The sequence below is a fragment of the Antedon bifida genome, chromosome 6 (assembly GCF_963402885.1).
Source record: "Antedon bifida chromosome 6, ecAntBifi1.1, whole genome shotgun sequence".
NCBI classification, from domain to species: domain Eukaryota; kingdom Metazoa; phylum Echinodermata; class Crinoidea; order Comatulida; family Antedonidae; genus Antedon; species Antedon bifida.
Genome location: NC_136231.1, coordinates 2,077,902 through 2,090,594, shown reverse-complemented (window position 1 = coordinate 2,090,594; position 12,693 = coordinate 2,077,902). Strand labels below are relative to the sequence as shown.

The window sequence follows — 12,693 nt, the reverse complement described above, 5'->3', positions numbered from 1 at the left end:
TCGCGAAAAATGACCAAATTTTGACATATTAGTGCATATTAAATGGATTTTAAAAAGGTCGAAATTTGGGTGATTTTGCGAAAAAAAATGACCAGATTTTTACCTTTTTATTTTGTGACATAAAGTGGTCCCATGACACTATAAGATGATGATATGGTACTATACGTGCACATATAGCAATATTAGTGCATATTAATTGGATTTTAAAAAGGTCGAAAATTTGGTGATTTTTGTAAAAATCCCTGTACTATAGTACAGGGATTTTCTCGAAAAATGACCAGATTTGTACCTTTTTATCTTGTGACATAAAGTGGTCCCATGACACTATAAGATGATGATATGGTACTATACACATACACATACACTGCACATATAGCAATATTAGTGCATATTAATTCGATTTCAAAAAGGTCCAAATTTGGATGATTTAAAAAAAAATCCTTGTATTATTGTACAGGGATTTCTCGAAAAATGACCAAATTTTGACCTTTTTATTTGTCGACATAAAGTGGTCAAATACACTATAAGATGATGATATGGTAGGCTACTATAGCAATATTAGTGCATAATAATTGGATTTTAAAAAGGTCGACATTTTCTCGAAAGATTACCAAATTTATTGACTTGAGTGCAATATCTTACTTATTATGATTAGTAAATACGGCCACTATAGCTATTAGGCAAATAATATACAATTGAGAACTGTATCATTAGTCCACACAGAAAATAGATATCTAGTTTATATGTGCTATAAAAATCCACCTAATATTATATTTCTAAATAAAATAAATAATAATTAATACAGAAAATGTATTTACAGTATAAATTTACTATAGTACAATGTATTGAATATAAACTTACAAAAAACACACACACAATATATATATATATCTCATACATCACACTAGAAATAGAAATATCTGGCAAAAGGAAAATTAAGTTATAATTAAATTATAATAGTAATAGATTTGTTTAGTATTAACTGTTTAGCAAAAAAACAGTTTTACCAACAAGATTTATCATTAAAAATGATGTAAGAAAATATAAAAAATGTTATATTACTTGTCTAGTAGTGGTAGGCTAGGCCTAGCCATTCAAAACATTAGACAAGAAGAATTTTAATGAAGTACAATATAGTTGTATAATTGTTGTATTTAGATATACCTTACAGTATACTTCAGATTTTATAACTCTAAGTTGGGACAACACTGTAATATTATAAAATTGATTAGGCCTAAATTATATAATGCAGAAAAAAATGTAATACACAGCTGTAACTAAGTTAAGTTATATAGCTATGTTTAGCTGTAACAAGTTTAGTTACATTGACATCAAACGCATGCAATTATAAATATTTTCGAGGTGGGAAATTGCACACATACACAGGCAGTAAACAACAGGGTCTGATTAAAAATTATGCCATCAATTAGTCCTTTAGAAAAATGTCTTAGAGACGGTGTCATGTGACTGTTTGAGTTATAGCTTGTCGAATCTGTTTGTCAAGTTCACTTATTATTCTGTCTTGATGTGTATAAACTCCTGTCCGCAAGAGAGTATCTCTCTCTTCTGTAAGCCTAGCGATGTGTTCTTCCAGCATGGTATTTTGCTGTAATTGTTGGGGTTCTTGTTGGCCTGGGATGTTGACTAGCTCCACTGGCTTAGTGGGAGATGCATTCTGTGATGCATCATGCTGCTTTAACCTGTAAAGGTATTTAAAACAAATGTAAATATATATTTATAAACTTTCACACAAACAAAAAGAAAATTGTAGTTAGTAAAATTTGAATTAAAATCATTCTCATATTTTTTTAAAGACAAACAAGTTTGAGAGTGGATTTGTCATGGCATCGCACATGATTTGAACCCGGGATCCGTGGCCAAGCATCTTAACCACCACCAAGCTACAACTGCACTCCAACTGAATCTGCAAATGTTTATATACAAACACCACTCATATAAATTCATTAACAGTCCAAGACCCCGAAGGAAAAATGTTAAAATCATGCAGCATTTAAATTTGTATATTTGTAAACAATATACACAGTAACAAAACAATATATGTACGGTAGCATAATACAGTACTCAATTCTATAAAATTAATTGGCTGTTGACAGGGTTTGTAAATTAAATAAAGCATTATATTATTTTAAATTAAAGATAATGGCAGATTTATGTCACAAAAGCACATAACAAAAATAAAAGGTTAATTAACATACTTTTTAAGTTCTTCTTTGATTTCCTCAAGTTGAATTCGTTCCGATTTCACTACTTCTTTCTCTTCAGCCGCTAGGTACTTTACTCTCATGTGCTCCAATTCTTGTTGTTGTCGTTTCAGCCTAGCTTTAGCCTCAACCTGTTCTTTCTGTTTAAGGCGGGCTAGCTCTTTCAAAGCACGACCCCATTGTTGCTTGTAATGTATTTTTGATTTCGTCAAAGATTCTAACTTTCTTTCAAATTCAACCTGTAAATAAAAACATTATTTGTTTTATAATACTGTTGCTTGTAATGTATTTTTGATTTCGTCAAATATTCTAAATTCCATCTGTAAATAAAAACATTATTTGCTTTATAACACACCTACTAGTCTAATGTATACTTTTACTTAATTAATATGTTGCTTCAATCTATATTGAAGGCTAGGCTGAGAAGATTAAAATAGATGGTTAACATGGTGGTCAGGCTCAACTAAGCATAGGCAATTCTCGGTACTGTATCTATAAATTGATCCATGATCATGTTCTATAATACAATGTCACATATGTATCACATGTTACACTTGTATCATAGGACATAAGCCTAACCTAATCGTAACAATGATACATTATTAGAGCAAGTCAAATGTCCGAGCGGTTAAGGCAGGGGCGCAGTTTACCGTACCTAAAGAGCCAATGATATTGGCATGGGTTTGAGGCCGACTCCGTCCAAGTCTTCTTGGATAAGGACTATAAACTGTAAGTCCAGGGTACACACTTTGCCTGTGTGTACATTCGAGGCGAGTAGGGGTTTACTGTATGGATGGATATACAGTACTAAAGCTCTGTCTACACTATCAAACTTTATGTGACAACAAAATGTGATGTGCCCAAATATGGGCATCACACTTTTTTTGTCAAACTAGTTTGATAGTGTAGACAGAGCTTAAGAATCAGGTGCTAAGTCCAGTATAGTGAATGGTACATAGTGAGGTAAGTATTCAATCCTTCATATGTACCTTTTCAAGAGTAAGTAAATTGATCTCAGACTGTAACATAACCTCTGGCTTTGAGGTAACTTGACCTTTATATTCCATAAATTCTGTATCTTTCTGTTGAAGTTTTCTGTGGGCTTCATCAAGTTGATCAGCAAGCCGATGTTTCTCATCTTCCAGAAGCTTCACCTTTGACCTTTTAAAGATATAATTATAGAAAACACATAATATTAGTGGAGTCCTTTTCTTTTCTTATGGCCAATTTACACAGATGATTGTTAAAGGTACAAAAATCTATGTTATTCCTTATGACTATTTACACAAAATGCGGAGTAGACGGGCGGTTTCCAGTCAGTATAGATACAGATTCTATGTGGGTCAAGCTACGTGGTCAAGCTAAGCGGTTTTCCGCTTACCATTATTATAAGACAATTTATTGAACTTGAACAACAATAATTGGTAATATGTATTGTTGTATATAAGTGTGGTTATAAAGTGGTATTACATACTTTTCTACTTCTATTTGATGAACACAATCTTCTTTCATTCTCCTAGACATCTCTTTTAACTCCATTAACTGCTGCTGCTGCTCTCGCTGCATGTCAGCCTTCAACCTGGCAACCTCTCCTTCATCTGCTGCTAGTTGGTTCTCACGCTTTTGTATGTCCGCCAACGCTAGTCTTAGCTGGTTCTCTAACTGGACATACTCTTCAATCTATGTAGAAATAAGATACTATTTGTAAGCTAATCTCTAAAATTGGAGTATATTATACAAATAATTAATTTTTAATGGTGAGAATAAGTTCAATAGAGCAGTCATTTTTCAACAAATGAAACATTAATTATTTGTTTTATAACACATAAAAAACCCACCACTGTACACTCTTACATATACAACTTAACATTCATTACTATCATTGGATGTTAAATACACAAACCAACAGTGGTGTTGGTAGTCTATGAGTGCCGCTTACCTGGATAAACCAACAATAGCCCCTTCTCCGGAGAGTGAGATATAACTCGAAAAGTAGAAGTTTTCATTGAATTCCCCTCTCCACAAATGGTATAGTCCATGAACTATGCCCTCAAGTGGGAGCCTGCCCACAAACCACCATCATCATTTCCTTTCGAGACATGAAAGAGTAAGCTAGGCACGAAATAGACTATTTGATTATTACCTTCTTTTTAACTATTGATTCCCTGTCTTTGTCCCTTTTCTTCCATTCCTCTGCTAGTGTCTGCATATATGTAAGCTCTTTCTCTTTCAGCTTTGTGGAAAATAATACACAAAAGACTGATAAAAACATTTATAGCATAATAACAGTTAATAATAATTCATATGCATCCAACAGCAAATAACTCGGCAATTACAGGATGGATAAACTATCATTTTTATAGTTCCATGAGGCTACAACGCACTAGGTCAGGATTGTATCCTGGACCTCATAATTGCAAAGCAGGCATGTTAACTACAAAGCTACAGCTCTACAAGTAGCTTTCTATCTATTTCTAAAGTCACACTATTAAACTAGTTTGACAAAAAAGGTGTGATGTGCCCAAATATAGTAGTGATATGACATCAGCATGTCCATGTATGGGCACATCATTTTTGTCACATAAAGTTTGATAGACCTTTACCTGAGATTCAAATTCACCAGCTTGCTGTTCTTTCCACATTTCCAATTCCATTGCAGCTTTGTATTCTTGAGTTTCTCTTGGATCAGGTTTCTTTGGAGGGGGTATGCTAGATTCAGTACTCGATATATCCTAAACAAATATACATCAACATCGATAAATTGAAAATAAAATCGATTGTTTGAATCACAAATGACAATATCCAATACTCAATTACACAGATTTTCAATTGTTTTCTGTACTCTCAAAATCCAACCTGCCATAAAGTAATTGGAGTAAATTTTGAAAGATTTAATTTGTATTTAAAATTATAAATATGACATAACAGTTCATGCATATACACAGGAAAAGATTCCTTATTCCTTATTCCTTAAAATTAATAATTTTATACCCAATGCCATATTTAGACATCATTTCCTTCTATTAAGCTCTGTCTACACTATCAAACTAATTTGACAAAAAATGTGTGACGTGCCCAAACATGGTAGTGATATGGCATTATCATGTCCATATATGGGCACATCACATTTTGTTGTCACATAAAGTTTGATAGTGTAGACAAGGCTTTAAGGAGGAGAAAGGTTCCACTTAACTTGTGGAGAACAAAATTAATGTACACATGTTATTATAATTCATATGTGTTGTGTATGATACACAACTAACCTGTGACTCAGATGCTGGTACAACAATCTGATGTGTTCCTATTGGACCATAATCCTCCAATCCCAACACAACAAGCAACTCAGCAACCGCCTTTGGCTGCTGATTGGTTGACTCAACAATGACATTTAAACTTGAAATCTGTCTCCAACCAACATAATCTCCAGAGGAAGAATTCTAAAATATGAAAATATAAACAAAATTATATAACAATAATAAAAGAAGTAATTTTCCAAACTACTATAAAACCTCAACCATCTTGAAACCCTCTTTGGTTTGCAAAAGTAATCTAGAAAAGAAGCCCATCATAAAAAAAAGCCCATCATGAAAAGAAGCCCATTATGAAAAGAAGCCCATCTCGAAAAAAAGCCCTTTTTCAAGATTTTACGGTATATTGACTCATAGAAATCCATCAACTAGCATTTTAGCAAACCAAACTAGAATGTAGAATAGAGTTATGGCCAAAATTTTACTTAATAATTCACCTTCAAACAGGTATATCAAAAGGCATAAAACCATTAACAACTTGAACAAACTTTACATAATAAATATTTTTTTATATAATTAAATTAATCAATTTTATATAAACACATTGCTATGTATTTTATTAGCTTTGTATGTTTGTATGCAACCTTTATCTTGTTTGCTCGATAACTATTTTCAAGTTATTTTTTTTGCAAACAGTACTACGCTATCAGACCACAAACAGTGAGTCATAAAAGCTGATTAAAATCGAAAAAGTTATCTGTATTTTCAATTTAATTGTTTGCCCTTTTTCACTCAGTTTCATTAGTTATTCAATTGTTCAATTACTTACAACAACTCTTGCCTTTTCAGCATTCAAAATGTGCGAGAGATTGATCTTGGCTATTCCTAGTAACACATCCTTAGCGGTTTTATCTCTGTGCCAAACTTCTATCAACAATGGAACTCTGAAAAAAGTTACATAATGTCAAAAACAAATCATTCAACATCATGGAGTGAATTGGCGACACAATTTTAATTACACAATTAAATATATGAACGTTTCGTATAACCTATACATATCCAAAAGCCAATTAGCGCACACATTTTTTTTCAAATTTTATACACACTTGCATATTGTCTCTCCCACCAGTCAGTATCACCGCGATCAGTGATGCTTCCAATATGTCAGTTTCACAACAACACATTACAGAAACATTAATACTAGAGGCCTACTGCTATAAATGCAGGTGAAACAAAGCCTACATAGACCTTGTCTAGTAGATAGGCCTAGGTACTGTATTGTTGTAGATGTTCAAACTGCTGTAGGCTAGGGCTAGCCTACGGTGCCTCGTCTAGGCCTAGACTTGCCAAGAAAAAAGGTTGTTTGACTTTTAATTAAAATGGAGTTAATTATCAACACGCGAAAACCTCAAGTGAATGGTAAATTGCGAACAATTCTGTACACGAAAATTATGGCATATATACAGTAAGTTAAATGACTATAAGAGAATCAAAAGGAGCCCTAGTTCAAATGGTGCTAGTATTGGTCAAGGGGTTTAGGAAGAAGATAAAGTTTTGGGTTAGTGCTATTATAATATAGATTCTTACCTTAAGAATGTTTGAGTAAGTTGTTGGTGGGTTGTAGCAAAATCAAAAGCACAGAATGAATGTGGTAACAGCACTTCTGTTTGTCTTTTGACCTCAACTGGTGGGTGTGTCTGAATCGGTGATGAACTTCCAAAGAAAAGATAGCTGTACCTGAATACAAAGAAAAGAAAATTGCATTAAGGTCTGTCAAACTTTATGTGACAAAAAATGTGATGTGCCCATGGACATGATGATGTCATATCACTACCCTATTTGGAAATATCACACTTTTGTTGTCAAACTAGTTTGATAGTGTAGACAGAGCTTTACGGTTACTGTATTTTATTTGACTTTTTACTTTTTATTATCTTTACTTTACTTTATTATCGATATATCAGTTACTATTAAGGCCAATTTATAGACAAGCGGTAACGGTAAGAGGAAAACAAAAATATAGAAGTATTTCCAAACCATTTACACAAAACGCAGAGCAGATTGGCGGTTGAGCGGAAACCCACTAAAAACAGATTCCATGTGGGACAAATTATGCGGTATTCCACTTACTGTTATGGCTTGTCTGTAAATTAGCTTTTTTAAGTATGTTGTTTACTGATAAAACTGATTATTCATCAAAAAAAGTCTACACACATGCATTTATGGTGAAGTTATGCACCCACTATACGACCCCGGAAGAGGTGCATCATAAATGTGACTTACCTTTAGGTGACCATGACGCACCCATTATGACGCACTGTGACCATGTTGTTTATGATATGGTGGGTGGTAAAGTGACATTGACACAACATTGTTCATTGATGTGACGTACCATCTAGGTTTTTGGACGCACCCCTGAGTCAGTAATTATTTGTAAATGACGCACCCATAACGCACCTCTCCCGAGGGTCGTATAGTGGGTCATACAATTGACAAGTACATTACACTTTAAGAACCTTAAATAAATGTTGGCAACACTTGGAGTGTCCACATCTTTGATGCTACGTAGATCAATAGAGAAGCTGTAGTGATGGTTGACAGTGCCCTGTTTAGATGTATCACTAGTAGAACTAAGCTCAGGAACAATGTTTGTTTTCGGACTCTTCTTTGCAGGAGAGGATGTATGTTTTGGTTTCTTTTGATCTTTCTTTCCTGTTAAATTTAAATGTAAATTGAGATATTTTATACTGTAATTCGGTCACCCAAAGGCTGGCCTAAGATATACCATTGTTCAGTGTTGATTGTTGTTTATTATTTATGCAGTTACTAGTCAAGTCCAGGCTAGCATTAAATATAAACTATTCATTACAAGTTCATTAATAATATATATCAATTATTGGTGAGCTCGTTCATTGTAAAATAGGTGACTAGTTAGTAACTTTGCAGTCAGTGAATGCTCATCATAATTTAATCAAACATATTTAACTGATCTACAATCAAGTTAGTTAAAGTCATACAGTATACTTTTCTCTTTCATACAGTAGCTTAAAAATATGACTTTAAAGGTACAATTACAAATTATATATCTATCACCTTTCAATTCTATCATCAGAATAAAAGTCAGGCAGATAATAGAAATTTACAGTAAGTTTTAAATTAGTAGTAACCACAGTAACCTCAGCTCAGCTGAGACCATTGTAGAATAGAATATAGTTGATTGGAAATCGCATTAATAACATTGTCAGCGGATCTGTCAACTACTGGACAAGATTTGCCAGTAGGGGGTTTTGTTGAGCATATCTACCACATCAGCCAAACCATGACAAAATGTTGGTAACATACATATAATGTTTTGAAAAGTAATTTAAAGCGTAGCTCCGGTTATAAATGTTTATAAATTAAAACGGTAGAGCAGAACAAGCACCATGAAATTAGCAATGTTTTACAAAGTAGTGCTATAGGATTTTGTCATAATATTATTATGAATTTTATCAATTTACAAAAATAGACATTTTATACCGGGAGACACCCTTTAAACTTACTTGTTTGTTCTTTTTTTGGTTTCTTTTGTGTTTCATTCTCTTCATCCATAATACTGCTGATATCTGTATTCATCTGAGGACTTTCAGGTGAAGCTGGTTCAGGGACAACTTTCTCCTGTTCATCTTTTACTGGAGTCTGGTGTGGTGATGTTGGGTTTAACTAATAAAAATATATGTGTTCAAACACTGACAAAATGCAAAGAGCGACAGGTGTATTAATTCCTTCTCTCCCCATGGAGAAAAGGACCTATTTCTGTCCTCCAAACTTCCCTGTCTTGGGCTGTAGTCTGGCCACATTCTGTACACTAACTTGTTTCTTTTCTTTTCCAAAGAAAGTGACAGAGTGACCTTAGTATCGCTACCAATATTGAAGATTCATATAGCTCAAGATTTCCTCAAAAAGTATGATCTGTTGAATACACTTACAGTTAGATCACCTATCAAAGGGGACACCTTCAGTGAAAACGTGAAATGGATGTTATCATCATCTAATGGGCAATGATCGGCAAGTAGTTCTTAACCACAGAAAATGTTGTATCTTTTGAGTTTATATTATCATTTAAATTTCCATCATCTTCAAAATGTGCAAAAAAATGGGTGCCCAATCAGTTGGATTTTATTTGTTTTCCCAACATTTGTTAATTTGTTAGATCATATCAAAATACATACCACTTCTTCAGATTGTATGGGGATTTCGTCTCTTCTCATCATGACAGATACTCCAACTGTTGGCACTTTGCCAGCTGAAACTGATGTCAATTTTGGAGGGTGAAGCTGAAAAGATCCCTCAACCACAGTGGGTACTCTGTTAATGAGTGGACTTAATAAGGCTGCTAAAGGAATGTCACTGCTTCCTAGAGATTGATTTCCATGGCAGAGGTGGACCTGAAAAGACAAATTTGGCAGTTGAAAGGGTAAGGATCACGGATGAGGCTATTGGCACAGTCAACCATGTGTTTAATCTAGTTTTATACAGGCATGGTCGACTGTGAGTATAAATTAGTGTTTTCTATAGGCACAGTCAACCATGTGTTTAATCTAGTTTTATATAGGCATGGTCGACTGTGAGTATAAATTAGTGTTTTCAATAGGCACAATCAACCATGTGTTTAATCTAGTTTTATATAGGCATGGTCGACTGTGAGTATAAATTGGTGTTTTCAATAGGCATGGTCAGCTGTGCGTATATTAGTGTTGACTGTGAAGATATCTAATATTTTGAGTGTAGTGGCTATCAGCATGGTAAACCATGTGTGAAACTAACGGTTTTTATCTGCATGGTCAACCATGCATTTACTGCCTTGTTTTCTTAGTTCTGTACACAGTGTACTGCCATTAGTAGAAATATAAAAATAAATTACATGAACAGTTGACCATGCTTTTGGCCCAGTTTACAATGCTGATAGTCACTTCAAAATATCACAGTTCTTTTCCTTATTTTGCTGTTAAATCCGCAATTTTTTCAGGGTTTAATATGATTTAAATATAAATTGTATATACCTGTAACTTTGGGTTTTCTTGAAAATAAATATTCAATGCCTCCAAACTGCTCCTGATTTTGACAGACGCTCTTTCAGAAGCAAAATTTGGTGACAACAAATCCTTAAATGGCTCATTTGTTACATCATGTCCAAGCAGTGAATAGTAAAAGAAGAATATGTTACCATCTCTACTACTGAATTCTTTACTAGTAGGAATTAACTGCAACAGAGAATGTTAGCCAAAATGTAGTTGGTGAACTTAAAACTGACCTTACATACTTATTTGTTAACATGCAACATCTTATGTTAAGCATTTATCGTGACCAAATGGCATTCGTATAACAATAGCAGTAAACAATATATTCTCTCGCATCGGAACATTTTAACGTTCCAACTGTCTCGAAAAGAAATGGTAAGGCATGCATGGAATCCAGAATATAACACTGCCTTGGAGGGCAGTGTTAATTCTTATGTTCTCCCTTCGGAAGGAAAAAAGGTCATGTCGGTTTATCTAGGTAAGTAGGCACGATATAAACAAATTTACCTGAGCTAAATTGGTAGCGAATGCAACTGTTACAGACAAATGGAAGAGCTCTTGACAGGATTCAACAGGACCTATTTGGAAGATTCCCTCTGCTTCATTCAGGCTGGCTAGCTTTGACAGTGATTCAAAATGTGATTTTTCTAAATATAGATCATGAATAATACACTTTAAAAAACAATGACATACTTTATGTTTCTTACACACAGTATACATACAGTAAAACATGTATGCATTTTAAAAAGATGGCCATACCTTCTACTTTCTGAGGAACTACTTTTAAACTACTGTCTGTGTGCTTATTGTCCACTTCTAATGATATGGCTACTTTAATCGCAGGCTTCATCTGTTGATACTTGCAACTGAGAAGAGGATACCATTTGCTAGGCTGGAATATCAAAAACAAACGAGTACAATTAATGTTAATGGTCACTTATAAAAACTGTAAAGGCTGAACCACCCAACAACATAGGTAATCATTTGGTCATCTCATTAGGGTGTATTTATTTTAACCACATGATTATTTTTGAGACAGATAAATCTTGTTTAAATATCATTAAATGTACTGAAAACACAAGTCTATAAAATGGAAATTTTATGTCAATATGCTATTACTTGCTATGCACAACATGTAAACTGAAAACTACTGACTAACAGTAAACATTTATTTTTTTCTTTCTGATAGATACAATTAAAATATAAATCATACTGTAAAATTATAGAAATATGTTATATTTGTGCAGCAGCTAAAAGAGAAATACCACAACCGTCAACATACCACTGGACATTTAGCAGGAGAGTCCACAGGTTGACTAGCCATCCTCAAATCCAACATTATATACCCAATCATCTCTCTTGTTTTCATGGCGACATTAACAGCGTAACATTGCAGTTTCAGTGGTGTTCTTTGAAGTCTGTGCTGGTGAAGCGCTTTTTTGTTGAGCTCCCATGCCAGCTCGGTGTTAAATACTGGAGATGTGGAATGTTGGACTGGGTCTGTACCAAGATTTTCACCATCAAATTTAGTTTCGATGAGAAGTTGATGCTGGCTTCTCTTTGGAAAATGCCGACCTAGAGAATACATTTTTAGATATTAAAATGTGATCATATACAAAATAAAAAACTCAATAGACCTATGATGGCCGGTCTACTAGAAACACTTAAGTGATATAAAAGTATGTTTTTGTAGTTTTTTATAAAAATTAAAAATAATAAAATTAAAAGAAAATGTAAAAAATGAGTAGTAGGCCTGGCTAGGCTACTAGGCCTAGTAGGATGTGTTATTCATAACCTAGCAGTCATACTAATCTACGCCCGGTATCACCAGGTAGGGTCCCGGTATCGCCTGGTAGGCTAGGGCGAGTCGGTTCGGCCTTGTTTAGTAGGCCTAGGCCAGAGACTAAAGAAGGCGTGAGGCACCTAAAATCGATCGAACTTTTATGACCTGGTGGTGGCCTAGCTTAGAACCACCGTTATTTTACTGCTAACTCATCTTACCTTCCAAAACTGAAACCACAACCAAAAACCGTTCATTAACTGTCATTTTATTTTTAAAAATTGAAAAAATACCATCAACAAAAATTGTTTTTATCTCAAGAATGCGATTCAATATTTACTTTCTAATTTGAAAATGTCCGCCTTAAATTTGACCTTTGGCGG

At 34.0% G+C, this 12,693-nt stretch overlaps 1 protein-coding gene across 1 annotated transcript; it reads right to left on the bottom strand.

Moving 5' to 3' along the window:
• Nucleotides 1-590: 590 nt before the first annotated feature.
• LOC144845067 (centrosomal protein of 120 kDa-like) lies at nt 591-12,672 on the bottom strand. Its single transcript, XM_078702203.1, has 17 exons — nt 12,532-12,672; nt 11,813-12,105; nt 11,290-11,422; nt 11,038-11,177; nt 10,513-10,713; nt 9,682-9,897; nt 9,013-9,172; nt 7,987-8,182; nt 7,058-7,207; nt 6,300-6,414; nt 5,486-5,659; nt 4,826-4,954; nt 4,366-4,455; nt 3,697-3,902; nt 3,212-3,383; nt 2,217-2,461; nt 591-1,700 (listed from the first exon to the last, which is right to left on the bottom strand). The coding sequence occupies exons 1-17, from the start codon at nt 12,575-12,577 to the stop codon at nt 1,460-1,462; spliced, it is 2,907 nt and encodes a 968-aa protein (XP_078558329.1). The 5' UTR covers nt 12,578-12,672; the 3' UTR covers nt 591-1,459.
• Between the last annotated feature and the right edge of the window lie 21 nt (nt 12,673-12,693).